This window comes from Physcomitrium patens, chromosome 20, assembly GCF_059467195.1.
Source record: "Physcomitrium patens ecotype Gransden chromosome 20, ASM5946719v1, whole genome shotgun sequence".
NCBI lineage: Eukaryota > Viridiplantae > Streptophyta > Bryopsida > Funariales > Funariaceae > Physcomitrium > Physcomitrium patens.
In genome coordinates, this window is record NC_143429.1 from 7772244 (window position 1) to 7789045 (window position 16802).

At 32.3% G+C, this 16802-nt stretch overlaps 3 protein-coding genes across 7 annotated transcripts; 2 read left to right on the forward strand and 1 right to left on the reverse strand.

Moving 5' to 3' along the window:
• Positions 1-1397: 1397 nt before the first annotated feature.
• On the forward strand, positions 1398-2905 carry LOC149987281 (uncharacterized). The gene is made up of 2 exons (XM_090245227.1): positions 1398-1593; positions 1703-2905. Exon 2 carries the CDS (start codon positions 1705-1707, stop codon positions 2047-2049), a length of 345 nt encoding a protein of 114 aa, XP_090101353.1. The 5' UTR covers positions 1398-1593; positions 1703-1704; the 3' UTR covers positions 2050-2905.
• LOC112273001 (uncharacterized) lies at positions 1819-3904 on the forward strand. 4 transcript variants are annotated; one of them, XM_073529129.2, is made up of 4 exons: positions 1819-1953; positions 2229-2349; positions 2763-2937; positions 3165-3904. In XM_073529129.2, the coding sequence occupies exons 2-4, from the start codon at positions 2283-2285 to the stop codon at positions 3256-3258; spliced, it is 336 nt and encodes a 111-aa protein (XP_073385230.1). In that variant the 5' UTR covers positions 1819-1953; positions 2229-2282; the 3' UTR covers positions 3259-3904. The 4 variants fall into 4 exon arrangements, with proteins under 4 accessions (XP_073385230.1, XP_024357052.1, XP_073385229.1 ...); XM_024501284.3 differs by having other exon boundaries at positions 1849-2108; XM_024501283.3 differs by having other exon boundaries at positions 1853-1989.
• A 279-nt stretch (positions 3905-4183) lies between these two features.
• Positions 4184-6946, reverse strand: LOC112273000 (uncharacterized). Of its 2 annotated transcripts, none has more exons than XM_024501279.3 (4): positions 6473-6946; positions 6063-6124; positions 5728-5777; positions 4184-5317 (listed from the first exon to the last, which is right to left on the reverse strand). In XM_024501279.3, the coding sequence occupies exons 1-4, from the start codon at positions 6674-6676 to the stop codon at positions 4290-4292; spliced, it is 1344 nt and encodes a 447-aa protein (XP_024357047.1). In that variant the 5' UTR covers positions 6677-6946; the 3' UTR covers positions 4184-4289. The 2 variants fall into 2 exon arrangements, with proteins under 2 accessions (XP_024357047.1, XP_024357046.1); XM_024501278.3 differs by having other exon boundaries at positions 6063-6127; positions 6473-6945.
• Positions 6947-16802: the final 9856 nt, after the last annotated feature.

The following is a 16802-nucleotide window of genomic DNA, read 5'->3' on the forward strand; positions in this document are numbered from 1 at the left end:
TTTTCATACAAAAATATGGCAATTTATTTAGCATTTTTTTATCTTAATAGCTTTTGCTTCTATTTTCTTGATTAAATATTATGTAACAGAGAAGAAAATATAATATAATATAATCTTTGCATTTTCACAAAGATATAAGATAAATATGTCCAACATAGTCTACGCCCTATTTTTCAAATGGAATAAGTAGAAGTAAGGAATTTAAAGGTATTGCAAGTTTTAAATCATTGCATGTATATTGTTAGCAAGCATTACAAGATCTTACAAAAGACTTTAAATTAGCAAATATCATAGGCCAAAATAATTTTTTCTAAGGATTTTTTTGAACTATTAATTGACCCAAAAAATGACCATTACAAGTATTTGAGTAATAAGCTTTTAAAATGAAGGATACTTCATCATATGTAAGATAATATCTTAATATACCATGAATTCTTTGACAATATAGTTTTTTGGCTATAAGAGAAAACTAGAGACTATTTACTATAATCTTTTATCATTTATTTTTTAATAAAGCATTAGATAGTTGTTGAGTATTAAAAAATTTAGCAATATATTCATACAATATAAGTGCTACCATAATAACAAACAAATTGGCATGAAGAAGTTTATTATCTATATCTTGTATATCTTTGGCTATAGATAATTGTGAGAGATGATCACCTTGTTGGTATTATTTTTTTTATTTACATTACACTTTATAATCAAAAAAAATTAGAAATAATATCCATCTTCATAATCTACAACTTAAATCTAATTTGTCTATAATATATCTAAGGGCCATGTGATTAATATAGAAGATTGCTTTATTCATTAAAAAATAATGGCAAATTTTTCTGATACTAAAGACCATAGCTAAGTATTTCCATTCTATGGTTGTATAAATGCATTCAATATTTGTTGATTGTTTATTAGCAAACTCTATAAGATGGATTACATTCTTATTATTTGCTTGATAATAGGCACTATCTTTTATCAATTCATAGGCATCTTAATATATATAAAAAAAAATTGATCTCAATTAGATGGTAGTAGATAAAGATAGAATAGGATTTTTTTTTTAATTGCATTAAATTGAACTTGACATTCAAAGGTTACTTCAAGTTTGGTGGTCTTCTTCAATAAATTAGTTAATGGTAAAGGCATGAATTGAATATGACTTAATTAAGTTGCCGTACCAATCCATATGTTTCAAAATCTTTTGAATTTCTATAGCTACATTTGGAGGTAGTAGGTTTGTAATAACTTCTACCTTTTCAAGATCAGCTTCTTTTCTCTTCTTAAAAATAACATGAGAGAAATTCCTACTTTTTATTAATGTTAAAAGTACAATTAAAGGCTTTCAATGTTTGATGATTGACAACTAAGATCATCAATAAAAAGTGACATAGTTTTTTGAAGGTCTAAGAATGCATAAGTCATAACTAAAACATTGCTACACAATTTGTGATGAAAGCAGGTTTAGGATTTTGAATTCAAGAGTTCTTGATCACGCGTCCATAGTCCTTTCAAAAGTCTTTGCAAAACGACTCACGTATCAAGTGTCGAATGCATCATCATATCAAGGAAATGTTAAAGAGGCGACCTCTTCAGGTACTCACATGCAATGGAATACGCCACATGCAATTCGCGAATGCTCGCAGTCTCGCTCGCTTGCTCAGTTGCGCTGACTATGGACGCGAGATTTGTGTGAAATTTGCAGTTATGGCGAAGGACGATGAGCAGGGCATTCTGTGGAGGCTGCCCAAGGTGCACAGCAAGGGCGGGGGCAAGCTTGGCCCGGCCTTCGGCTATGGTATCGGTTGCGGGATCGGCCTCGGTGCGGGCATCGTTGGAGATTCGCTGATTTTTACTCTTGGAGTCCCTTTAATGCGCGTTCATATCGCTTGTGTAGTTTTTGCGGGTGCTGTTTCTGTGAAGAGACCAGTTGTTTTTACAATCCGTTCCATGAAGGTTTCCTACGATCATTATGTAGCGCCGAAAGAGAGGGTTTGTTCTACTGCCATTGTGGAATTTATTGATAGAGTCTTGATTAGAATCAACTGTTAGGTGCATCGCTTCATCTGTGAGTTGAGATTGTATACACGATTCGTTTCGCGTCTATCTAAGTAAGGACGATCGCAATCAATTTTCCATTTTATCTTTTTCGTAAACAGGGGTGATTAGGTAGTGATCCGGGAAGAATGTCTCTCTTTGAAGAGTATCTGATCATGATTGTGAATTTGTAGATTGATTGAATTGTTGACGAGGCGGCCTGTGGGAGAGAGTAGCTGGTCAAGCTCATGCCGGGCTCGAAAATTGTGTTTAGGCGAACCGCAGTAGGTTCTGAAATCTTATCCTCGGTATTTGGTAACGGCTATCAAATCCTTTTCGGTTTTCCAGCTAGTTTGAAACAATTGGTCAGTGCATGAGTTTCGACGCGGAGTCTTGGAACGCAAATCGAAGGATTGCTGCAATTGTGCTGTGATTCGCCACACCTTCTATTGTTTTATGGTTGTAAAGACTATACTGTCATCTTCTTTCGCCTGTAAACTTGGCCAATCCATATTGGTGCCAGCTTTAGTTGTTCCCGTGTTTATGGATTCTGCATGTCTTGATGCTCATATTATTTAGGTATCACATGTTACAAAATGATTCAGCATGTCATTCGTGTCATAGCTTGATCTCATGGTGCTTCTATTATTTCGCTCTCCTTATCCAGCAGTACTCTTATTGCCAAGCCTGCACAATTCTCACACTGTGTTACAACTTTTCGTCTGCAGGGGCTGGAATTGGGTTAGGTTTCCCTGGTTTGCAAGTCGGATTTGGAGTAGGAGCAGGGTGTGGTGTGGGAGTTGGATTTGATTACGGTTTGGGCATAGGTAGAGCTTACGACGATAGCGGCTCATACAGTAACGTGGGAATGCTCCCCAAGCGCAGCATTGCTGATTCTCGCGGGTGAGTTTTTTCCTCTTTTATTTGCCTTCGTTATGAGGCTCTTTCATTCACGCCCAAAATGGTAGGCACAATATCTGCTTAACCCTGCGTAGCAAATAGAGAATTTACTAGTCATGTCTCTTGCTGGTCTTCAGAAGTCACGTTTTCTCAAAATCAGGGTGAACCATTGCCACTCTTCTGTACATTCAGATACTTGTTTGACTCGGGTGTTGCACTCCGTATTGTAGTGCTATGATCGGAGCTCTTCTTGACGATTTAGTTTCTGGCGTGAAGCGAGCACTTGGCAGCATTCAGAACGATAATGGAAAGAGGAGACGATAATTATTTTTTGTATCATGGTTTTGTCACATTTGTTCTATTATTGTTGCAACTATATTCGCCTTCGTACAGATCGTCAGCAAGGCTACAGATAACTCGGAAGCGCTGCAAGTGGAATTGGGTATGACTTGCTGCATACGAATGCCCATGTATATACAGGGTCACTTCGTTTGAGACCTACCCATTTTGGCACTGTCACTTCACATTATTTTCAGGTGTCCGATTCGCTGTGTCAATAGCTATTGGTACTGCAGCATCCCGCCCATCGTCTTTTGCATGCTTCTAAAGTAATTCCTTGGTTGTTAAGCATGCTCGTCAAACAAAAAAAAGAGGGGGGGACGGGGGGTTTAGGTGAGAACTTTTCCATGTCCTGGTTCTGTGCTGCATGGATGATGAAGGTCAGACTACCCTTTCTTCCGTAACGCTACCAAATCTCATGAGACTGATGTCGGTGAAGTGGAGATATTACGTAAAGTCTGACGTATCCTAAGCCCACGTATTCTCCAGCGAGTACAAGGGAGTATTGTCAGTTATTTTGTGTACTGTGCATGTGTTGATGATTGCTTACTAGGGAGTGAATCATGTGTCACTCCACGCAACTTTGTTGATGTTACGATTTCTATCTATTCATACAAGTCATAAGCTTCCATACACGGAGGTAGACATTGGACCACTGGTCGATTCCTCGCAATACTTGCATTGCATCTCCGTGTGTTACAATCTCCTACTTATGGTCACCGATTTTGAAAGAGTTGAAATGAGAGTAACCGTTGCATTCCACCACTGAATCTTGGATGGGTTGTGTCCCCAGGGCTAGAATCAAATTCTTAAATTAAGCTTCAATACTAGATGACCAAGTATTTAGGTTCGGTAGAATATTTAATTGATGGGTTAAATGTTAAATATTGTGCTAATATGGAATTAGATGTGTAACAGGAAAAATGTACGTTATCAATATTAATATCAATTACAGATGTACAATTTGGAATTGAACAAAAAATTAGCATTCTCCTGAAATAAATTTACATTGAACCTCAGATCTGTCGACGACCTATCGATCGAACATCACTGTTCAAGAGTAAAGACTTCAAAGACTTCGCCTTCACAAACTGACGACGTTCATCGAATGGCAATTCGTCGTCCAAAAATGGATCGTTCGTGCTTCCTGCTGTTATGTCGTCCGGGACGGCACGAGCATTCGCTACGTATCTGGGAGGAGAACATCCAGCCAATGCCGTTGGTTCCACATCACGTTTCGATTTCTTACGTCGATTCTGAGCCCTATAAATCTGCTCTCGGTGATACTTGCACATTGCGAATCCAGCGTCTGCTGATCGGGAGCACCTCCATCCTTTCCCATCATCTCGTCTGCACTGGGGTTCGTTTGGGTCTAATTTGGCGAGAGTCTGTGACCTAGAGTGGGTTGAGCTGGCTTTATGGTTCGTCGCCGTGACATCTTTGCGAACTGTTCCAGCTTTTGGATGCCGAACGAACCCGTCAACTATACTCAGGTTCGCCTGCCGATTGCTGCCATGGGAGCATGGGCTTTCATTCAGCACATCAACACCAGAACCAAGCAATGTCGAATGGATCTTCTGCAGATTTTGTAACTGCCTCGCGGCGTCTACCACATCACTGCTTGAAACTGTATTTTCCCGACTGATTTCCGAGTCTCCTGTAAATAATGTCATACTTTCTCCGCTCACCAGAGAAGTGTACTCCGCCAAGCAGTATCTTCCACGCCCTTCGCGTTCCACAAATTCAGAACCCTTACGAAATACTTTAGTCACTTGCACAATTAATCTCTCACCTCCCTCGTTCAATCCCGGCAATCTTTGTTCAATTATCTGGGCAACTGCATCACGAGCACTTACACCGATTGTACCTGCCGTTGAGCAGATCTGTCGTAACGACCTCTCTAATAAATCCTGTTGGTTCTCAATCCCTATGCCGAGCACGCTGCTACAGGTTGTGCCAGATGTGTCGAAAGGCTTGTGCCTGGTGAAGATCGATTTCGCCCTCGGCGACAATTCTGTCGGGTTCCTCAAGGTAGTATCAACACCTGCATTAAAACAGATACTCCAATAAATTGAGCACCTCAGGAATAACAATCACCTCAAAGCATGCCTACCAACCTTTCTGTAGAAGATTTTAAATTTAAACAAATAACAGCACCATTTGAGATGCTTCAGGATCAGTATTGAAAACACTAAATTTGTAATAATACGTGGTGACAAGTTCTACGTCACTGTTCCTACGAAAAACCCTAGGGTAAACTTGCACATGAAGGTGAACACATCAGCCACGAAGGGCATTATCGTCAGTAAGAGCCGATCAATCAAAGATCATACTGATGTACCCGATCGGCTCTCCCTAACTTACAGTTCAGAGATTACACCTGCATTCAATCTGATCGATTGGAAACCTCAAAACTCTCAAATCATAAAACAAAGATGTGAAACTGATAGTTACTTGTGTCGTGAATTATGGACCGCTCGATAAAATTATCATCAGCAGAAACCCTGCCATCCAGCATTTCCATTGATTAGAACCACCGCTTCATGGGATGATCCAGATTAAACGTCCCTTTCGTTTGTTCTTTCAAATAATGCATGCTCCTTACAGTTCAATATCTTGCAGCAGGACCTTCCTAATTGAACCGAGTTAAAGAACAAGACCTGAAGTTGCAACTATCGTGAATAGGTGATTACAAGATGAGTGATATCTAGGGAACTGCCGAGCAGTGAAGAGAGCTAACAATACCTTAATTACACAAAAATAAAAATAAAACGCACATAGGGATGTACCTGTTCTCTAATTCAGGTTCTTGGCACTCCTCTCCTGTCAAAGATTTTTCGTTCATATTTTCCTGCTGCAATATGGAGGTCAAGGCTGTCAATGTTGAATATGAGCCATCTAAGGCCCAGTAGCCGGGCCGGCAATTACACAATCTAAGAAAAATCATGCATAGGAACCAATATCGTCGAACTTATTTTGTCACCAGAACATGAGATGTCCGAGAATTGCAGAAGCTCCAGATCAACGACGTCTGCAGATTGCTATATTTTTTCTGCCGACATGTCTAGAGACCAAAACCAACCGCGGACTGTACTTCACCGCTTCTAGCTCCCGCAAATAACTCATAAACATGACACCAGCATGCACGCCACACGACCAGCGTTCACAACATTCTTGTAACAATCACGCTTGACGATACCAGGTACACATGGCGACCACTGCTGACGTTCGCAACCGGCGCAGCAGCAACCTCGACGAGACGCAGCAACTTCGCCTGAACACCATCGTCCTTTCCATCACCAATACTACCACCGTCGTTCCCCCGCTGCACAGAACTCTCCTGCAAAAAGGAACGATCGGCGGGCGCCAGCGGCAAGCACCTGTGGCCTTTACGAATTCTCATAGCAACAACAACCAAAAAATATCACAATATCTAATATCGGAAAATTCAGCGGAGCAGCACGGTAATGGCCAGAAAATTAGGTGCGCAAGTGGAAGGGGGGAAGGGAGAGAGATCAAAGCGGCAGTGCTACGCTATGGCTGGAGAATTACGGGACGTATCGACAACACTAATGCTACAGCGCGGGACGAAGCGGGGCTGCAGGTACGAGAGAAGGAGGGCGAGTCGGGAGTGGAGGAAGGAGGGAAGCGAACCAGAACCCGACTCCGACTCCGCGCTGCGTTTTGTGAGATGGCGCGACCCGTCGGGTCTTCATCCCTATCTTCATTCATCCATAAACTCATTCATTCATCGACTGGTTCCTTGGTCCCCTTTCCTTCTCCGATGCGGGCCTATGGCTGTGCATCGAGACAGGAAGCCGTGGATACCCCCCCTTCACCGAGGGATCCTCACATTTAGAATGATCCTGAACCTGAAAGGCTCTCTTTTAACTTCTCATATCAATCCCACATGAATTTTATGCCTTTCAAAGATGATACTTTTTTTTTTTTTTTTTTTTTTTAGATTAGCATTTCCTTTTCTTTGAGAAGGATTCATGTGAGTGTGATTAAAATGGTAATTTAATTAATGGAAGATTTTTTGTTGATAATTTATTTTTGAAAATTGTAGTTTGGACAATGTCAATGAATTTGATTGATAGGGTTATAGAGATTTTTTTTTTTTTTTTTTTTTAATACCAAAATCACATTAATTATTAAAAAAAATCATAATGATATCTTGTAATAAAAGTTGTCTCAAGACTATTATCCATGGTTCAAAATTTAGGAAGGTTGTAATTATATTCATAATTTAGGAAGGTTGTAATTATATTTTGTAAATAGCTTTTATTTAATTATTTATATGAGGTTTTAATTATATTTTAAATAATGTTTTAAAATAATATAAATATATAATTTTATATTTTTTATAATAATCATTCAATATTTATTTAACATTTTTATTTGATGCTTTGACTTTCAATTTGATGGATGATAAAAGCTATTAAATTGAATTTGGAAACTTCAAAATTTGGATGCAATTAGTGAACATCTTAAGAGAAGTTATATTTTGCATAAAAGGCTATTATTTACTATATAGTGATGGTTTAATTGTCTTAATTCTTTTTCTTATAAGACCACATTTTAAAATTGTGGTTTTGAGATTAAAACCTAAAAATGTCTAAAGTATGCAATAAATTTTGTTCTATTTTATTATTTATTTTTTAATAATTATATTTTATTAAGTAATTTTTTTAAATCATCTAAAATTTTTAATTACTTATATTTTAATTTTTACATAATATTACGATTATATTTATTTTAATAATAAATTATTATTTAATTAAAATTTTAAATATATTATTCTTTAAATTATTTTTATAAATAATTATTTTAGAAATTACTATAATAAACTTATTTTTTTAAGTATATATATCTATTGTATGAAAAAACTTAAATATAAGACAAAGAAACTGTCACAAATACAATATATAGGAGACCAAATAAGAAGTTGAACAGAAAAGTTTTAACAAGAAAATTAATAAGATTTGATTAAAGCACATAAGTATAAGATCAATATCAAGAAAGATGAGCTAAAGCTCCAAGAGTTATGTTGTCAAGATTGAGGATCCCTTCAACCTCGACTCTAATATATATTATGTATTAGGAAGCTTCTTAAGAAGTTTTTATATTGCTTGAAGATGAAGCAATCCTAAAAAGCTTCTTAAACAACTTCCTTAATTCTTTCAAAATTTTCAAGAATCTACTAGAATATTTTAAGAACCATCTAAAAACTTCTAAAAAATTTTAGAAATTTTTTAAGAATCTTATACAACCTTTTAGAACCTAATAGAATATCCTTAAAATCTTCTTATTGGATGTTCATAAGATGAAAATCAATAATAATAAATCAAGCTTTAGATGGTAATCATAATTAGAATAAAATAGTATTTACTAAGTTGAAGCATGAAAAATACTATTATAAATAAACTTTATTAAAGATAAATATGAGATTTAATAATCTTGCTAATAATTGATGGTACATTGCAAAGATTGCTTCAAAACTTAATTGACTCGTTTTATTTAATCATCTATTTGAGGGTGGAAGGCAAAAAAAAGTTTGATATCTACCTTCAATATCTTGAAAAAAAAAAAATTCAAAATATTGATATCAATTGAGGTCTTTGATAAAAAATGATATTATTAGATAGATCGTGATATTGATATATATTATAAAAAAAAAACCTTGCTATTTCTTCTCCAAAAATTATCTTTTTATATGTGACAAAATATGCCATCTTTGTAAGTTAATCCATAACAACATAGATAGCATCAAATGTAGCTGATGGCAGCAAATCAATGATGAAATCTATTGATACTCAAGACCATGATTGCTTTGAAATTGATAGTGGCTATAGAAGTTTATAAGGATGATGTTGAAATTTTTTGGAACTTGAATAGATATTATACAAAAAGACAAAGTCCTTCACAGTCTTCTATATTTGAGACCACTAAAAATCTTAAGAGATAAGCTTCAATTTTTTTATTAAATCCAAAATATCTTATAGTTAAAAAATTATGACTAGATTAAAGAATACAAAATCTCATTGGTTCTTCTAGAATATATAATCGATCTTAAAAATACAAAAAAATCTTTCATGAACTTGAACTTGTCATTGTCAAGGCACTACTTGATATTACAAACTAATGACTCGTTAGTTGATGTTCCATAAATTTCTTCAAAAATACTTAAATCAATAGATATAACTATAGAAGTAGCATATAGATATAATTGTTCTAGCTTCAAAAGAGTGATATATTGTTGATCAAATATTACTTCTCTAGCCTTTGGAACAAGATATAATTTTATTTATAAAGCATTTGAGAATCCTTGGTTTTGATGGATGTTGTTGATGAAAAGCTTTGACCTTTTCTATTGCATTTGTAAGATTTTTTACTGGCTCCTATAAGCATTTATTAATATCATATCCATGCTAATAGAGAAGATATTCTAATTTATTATCTAAAACTTCTTCTACTTCAAATTCTTCATTATTATCGACTTCTATAGGAGAAGGTAGGACTTGTCTTCTTTTTGATATGTTGCAGTCTTGTATGGTTTAAGAAGTGACATGTAGAAGACAAGATGGATCTTTATTGACTTTAATAGATATAATCAATAAGCAATTGGATTGATTTGTCCACAAATAAGAAAAGGTCCAAGCCTACAATAATTCAACTTATCATAAGAACTAGTAATCTTTATTGTTCTTGAGCTTCTTTTAATTGTGCCTTCATTGTTGCATGTAGCTTTAATAAATAATTTGTCAAATCTTTTGCCACAAGATTATCAACTTTTGAAAAGTCAAAAGTATTAAGTCATGGATGATTACCATAATTGATAAAAAAAAGATGTTTATTATATAGAAAAATCCATCATATTATTATAAGCAAATTCTATCAATAGCAAGAGGGTTCTTCAATTGACTTATTCATAATTAATGGTACATCTTAAACACTCCTTAAAAACTTGATTTACGTGCTTTATTTATTCATTAATTTAAAGAAAAAAGATTAAAAAAGCTTTATGTCTACTTTTAAAATCTTAAAAAGGATTCTTCAAAATCTTAATATAAATTGAGTCTTCCTATCTAATATAATATCTTTCGACAATCCATGATATCAATAGATATTGTCAAGAAAAAGCTTGGTAATTTTTTCAATTGTGATAGATTTTGTGCATGGTACAAAATAAGCTATTTTGATAAAATAATCTACTATCATAAATATAGAATCACACAAATCTAATATTGGAAGATCCCTAATAAAATCCATAGAAACAGAAGACCATGGTTATTTTAGAATAAGTAATGGCTGAAAAAGTTCATAAGGTTGATGACAAGGAGTTTTTGACCTTGAACAAATGTCATATGATTGAACAAAGTCTTTTACAGCCTTCCACATTTGTGATCATTAAAAATATTTAGATATTAGCTCCAAAGTCTTGTTGTATTCAAAATACCTTGCTGCTAGAAAGTCATAACATGCTTGAAGAATACGTAAATGTGTTTCTCCTTCTAGAATATATATGCATCTTTTGAAATAAAGTACGTTGTTTTTGAATTCAAACCTGGAAGTATTACAAGACTTAAAAGAAGTATTTTTGATATCATCAACAAGAGGATCATAAGATATACTTGATTGAATTTGCTTAAGAAAAGTTGAATTAATAGTCAATGTTGATTTCTTTGCTTAAAGATGAAATTATTATAGCTTCAATAAAATTGTCCTTATTTAATCAAAAGTTGCATCTCTTTCTTTTAACATAAGATAAAAATATCTAAAAAATGTATTAGACAAAGCTAATTTCTTTTTTAGCTAATAAATGATATTAAATTCAAATCTTGATAAAGACATATCCTAATAAGTTTAGAAAAAATTCAAAAGACATGTTGACATAAAATACTCAAAATTCTTGTGATTCTTATATATGGTGATTGAATTAGAAGTATCTTCTAGATAATGATGCTATTCTTAAAAAAAATCTTCTAATGTAAAAAATTCTTTGTTGTAGATCTCAGAGTTAATCTCGACTATTGAGAATTTTTTGGAATAAAAAGCTACTAGAAAGAGCTTGTCATCTTTTCTTATTTGCCACAAAACAATATCCATAGTAAAATCTGATGCATCTATTTCCATAAAAAATACCTTAGAAAATTCAACGCAATACAAGATTGGTACAAAAATAAATATTGACTTTAAAGCTTCAAAAGATGCTTCAGCTTCTTTATACCAATCAAGTTTGTCTTTGCATATAACATGTATAAGAAGAGTTGTAACTTGAGAAAAATTCTTTATGAAGATTCAATACTAATTGGCAAAGCCCAAAAAGCATTGCATATTTCTTATTGTTTTGAAAATCTTCTAATCTATAATAGTTTGAACCTTCTTTGAATCCATCATAAGTCCTTTGTTAGAAATGATATATTTCAAGAAGTCAACTTAAATACTGTAGAATACTCACTTTTTCAACTTAGCGTATAATCCCACATTTCAAAGTTTTTATAATACATGATGAACATTAACTTCATCCTCTTTTGTATTCTTAGAATAGATTAAAACGTCATTTAAGTAACAGACAACAAAATCATCTAGAAATTCATAAAAAAAAAATCATTCATAAGATGTTGAAAAGCAGGTAGTACATTTGTGAGTCCAAAAGGCCTAACATTATATTCAAGGTATCCATACCTTGTTCAAAATGCAATCTTCCATTCATCTCTTTCTTTAATGTAGACCAAGTTATACACTCCTTGTAGATCTATTTTTATATAGATTTAAACTTGATTTAGTTGATTAAAAAGTATAGATATCAAAGATAAAAGGTAGTTATTCTTGATGGTAATTTTATTAAATCTTCAATAATCTATGCACATTCATAGTGATCTATCTTTTTTCTTCACAAATAAGATAGGAACTCTTGTACAACATTTTGAATAGCATATGAAATTCTTGGCCAAGTTTCTGTCAATATACTTCTTGAGTTCAGTCAATTGATTTTATGATAAACTATAGATTGGATCAAATGGTGGCTAACTTCCCTCTTTAAAGTCGATTGAGCAATCATATGGACAATGCTCCATGAAAATATCTACATTCTTCTTCTTAAAAACATCTTTAAAATCTTGATATTGACTTGGAATGCCACTTGAAGTCTTTTCATCATTAAAAATGGGTGTGGCATAAATAACAAAAGGCGGTCATTTTTTTGGAACATGCAAGAAAGCTTTTGCACCTACAAGTAAAAATTTGGTTATATTAAATTCATTGCTTTCTACAAGAATATTAATAATACTCTAAGAAAATTCAAGTTTACAAGAAATCCAATCTATTACAGGATTATATTTTTTTATCCATGATAAATCTAAAATGACTAGGTTAGAAAGAGACCTAATTATATTAAAAATTACACAACTATTATGATCATTTATTGCTACATCTATAAGAATTATTTCATGAATAATATCTCTAAAAGATAATAGACGGCCATCTATGACTTCTATATGTACAAATTTAGTTTTTTGTGTTAACAATATTCTATGACTTTTAACAAATTCTTCATCTAAGAAACTAGTTGAGGCTCCTAAATCTATTAAGGTAGAGGTTTTATGATTATTAGATTCTAAATGCTCATCTATTATAAAATAAAGAAAAGATTTTGATGAGAATATAGGACCTTCATTTGTATAAGATTTCAGCTCCACGATCCCTATTGTAGGTGGACAAATTTGTTTATTGATATTTTTTTATCTTTGACAATTGTACTCCTCATTTTGTAGTTGCATCATTTCTTTGAATAATATTGAGTAGTGCGTTTAAATTCTCCATAATATAAACATATTCTTTTTTGACAACAACAAGTCTTTTTTTGTTCAATAAAAAGTTTAAAATAAACTACATTAATTTGTAAGTCTTCTATTTCTAAATGTTCAGATTGAGAGGTCGTTGATATTATCATTGAATTATAATAATGTAGAGGTTTTCTTGTACAATTCTAGGATTGAAACTCAAATAGCTAATTATCATACTTCATAGCAAAGTCAATTGCTTGACTCAGTGTCTGAGGATCAAATAAATTGAGCATTAATTTTTTTACTTCATATTGTAATCTATAAAAAAATTGGCTAATAAGGGCAACATTATTTCACTTAATATCAGTTGTTAGTTGTCAAAATTATGAAGCATATGATATTTTTAATCAATTTTTTTGTTGCAAGTTACAAATCTTATTGATTGCAATACAAATTGCATCATATTCTCCATACATAGATCAAAATTCTTTTAAAAAAGCCTCAAAATTATTCAATATTAGATCTTGTCATTCAAAATAAAAACCATGATAATGCCAAACTTGAAAGAAGTATATCAATAAATCTAACTTATGATCTTAGCGTTGAATAGCTTTGGAGTTGAAGTTCAATCATAAGTTATACTTGATTAATAACTCCTTGAAACTTAGATCTTGTACCATCAAACTTCTTGAATAAGAAAACTTTGGATTTCTTAAGACTAGAAGGATGTTTTGTTATAGGAAAGGACATGTAATTTGGTATAGATGTTGAAGCGACTCCAATTATGTTTGTATCTTCACTTCCTACCATTTTTGTTGCTCCTAGGAGCAAAAAATTGAGTTGATGCATCATGAGTATTAACTCCCTCAATTTCTCTTACAAATCAAGAAGCTTTGCTATGAAATTACTTTAAAAAAAAATATTTAATATTAGTCAAGACAAGTAAAAGAGAGGACCTGAGAACAAAGTAAATATTAGAAATAATATTAGTTTTGAAGAAGGTAATCTACAACTTCTAATACACTTATGTCTTATCTAAAAAAAAAGGTAATTCATTCTTAATTAAGAAAAGATAAAGCTCTAATATTGTAAGTGTATTCTTATCAATCTGACAAGGATATGAATTGAAAGAAGATGCATAAATTTGTGAAATCCATGTCAAAAGAAAAGAGAAAAAATAGAATAAATAATATATATATATATATTAAAAAGAAACTAAAATAGCTATTACCAAAAGACAAAGAAACTAAAGACACTTGAATCTAGACTAGAAGCAAAAAAAGAATTGACAAGAGTGAAGAAGGCTTCACTCTTGCTTCTATATATACTATCTACATAGGATCTATGTGGCAACGTTCTATAGGACCTCCAAAAATATATTGACTTTGCATAACATATATCTTAACTTGCAAGGCAAATTTTTTATATAGTACTACATAGTTAGCTGGTTCCATAAGCTATCAACACAAGTAATACATGGATAACTTGTTGATCAAGTTTGTGACCTACTAATCAAGTACAAACATATATAGAGTCAAAGTAGTGTCTAAAAAGCTTTTAAGAAGCTTCTTTAAAAGATATTATGAAATTTATCTATTTTTATTTACTTCTATCTATTCATATTACTTAGATAATAATTACAATAAATATATATCTATAATAATATCCTCAGCTCTAAAATATGGAAGTAATATATTTGTTGAAGTAATAGAATACAAATTTTTAGTGTGTTGCTCTATCAAAGTTTACAAAAGTTGACCTTAATGGCATTAAAATAATCAATTATTGTACTTCACAACTTGACGAATAGCTTCAATGAATATTTGAAGATTAGATAATGACCATAATAAGTCTTTCATATCATTCCTTAATCTCTAATAGAATTGATTCATAAGAGGTTATTCATCTCAATTGATGTTATAGGCTAATTATTTAAAATTAAATACATAAATTAATATAGAATCTCTCTTTTGATATAATAAGCAATTCTTTGAGACTCCTTACATTATTGAATAGGTAATTTTTTTGTTGAGGTACACATGCCATTGCCTCTTTAGATATAGAAGATTAAGAAAGTAATTGCATCATAGGCTGACCTACTCTAGGTCTTATATTATTATGAAATCTTACAAAAAAACTCTCAATTTTAACAATTCTACAATCGAAAGGATTCAATATATTCATAATAAAATCTAAATTTGATTCAATAGATTCAACCATACTAACATCTTCATCTCTAGCAATCTTAAAAGAAAAAAAATGAATATCTAAATAATATCAGTTTAGAAGAAGATACTTCTCAATTTCTAAAAATATTAAATATCTTTAAAAAGAAAGATGATCCACTCTCTATTAAGAATGATTAAGCTCTAGTATTAATAAGAGAGGAGACTTAACAAACTATCATAGATATATTATATAAGAAATCAAACAAGAAGTTGAATGAAAGAATTTTAATAAAAAATTAATAAGAACTTGATTAAACCATATAAGTATAAGATCAATACCAAAAAAGGTAAGCTAGAATTCCAAGAGATATATTGTTGAGATTGAAGATTTCTTTAGCCAAATCCAATATATACTAAGTATTAGGAAGCTTCTTAAGAAATTTTTATGTTACTTGAAGATAAAGCAACCTTAGGAAGCTTCTTAGAAAACTTCTTTAATCATCTTAGAACTTTTTAGAATCTACTTGAATATTTTAAGAACCATATAGAAGCTTCTAATTTTTTTTAAAATCTTATAAAATTTAATAGAATATTTCTAAAATCTTCTTATTGGATGTCTATAATAGAGACAATGAAGGCTTTTTGTAGAATAGGTAAATAAACTTTGTGGTAAGTTACTGGTTGGTTATTGACAATCTTGAGAATTAGACTGATGATTAGGCAGTTTAGCTGGTAACAGTAGGTTATTAGTGGAATAAATGGTTAAGAATTCAAATGATCATAACCTTTGTAATCTGTTGGCCAATGGATCATCTTTTGGTAGGATAAATAGGTTGAGGAAAAGTAAGCCGAGGGCCAGATTGTGAGAGTTGTAAGCCGAGAGCCAAACTCTGAGAATCGTAAGCTGAGAGCCAGATTGTGAGAGTCATAAGCCGAGGGCTAGACTGTGAGAGTTGTAAGCCGAGGGCCAGACTGTGAGAGTCGTAAGCCGAGAGCCAGACTGAGAGTCGTAAGCTTGGTACTACCTCTTTGTTTTCTTTATTATTTGCTTATGAAGAATTGTGATTGAGAGAAGTATTGTTGAATTGATAATTGTAGAATGGATTATGGGTTGTATTAAGATGGAAGTAGTAAGCCTCAGTGTTTTGTAGTTTGATACTTGATTTCAGATAGCCAGAATACAGTCAATTGTGACACTAACAGACCTAATTCATACAATCAGTCTTTTCTTGTATTCAAACCCACCTCTATTAGTTCAATTGCTTTGGTATACTGAAGCTTGAACACAATGAAAACAACACTTTTCATTTGCTAAATAAAAAAATATGAGAATAAAGAAAAATAGATAAATTATAAAATGGATGGATGATAATATTAGAGATTGTTGCTATGCCCAATAGTATGAGATTTTGCTAGATGTATATAAATATTTTATATTTTTTATATTTTTTTCAATGATATTAATTAAAATAACTTATTTCAAAATTACTTAAGCTAATTTTTATAATTTTTAAAAATATAAAAAGCAAATATATTCAAGTATTTATCTTTTAAATTTTTGTAAAATTAATGT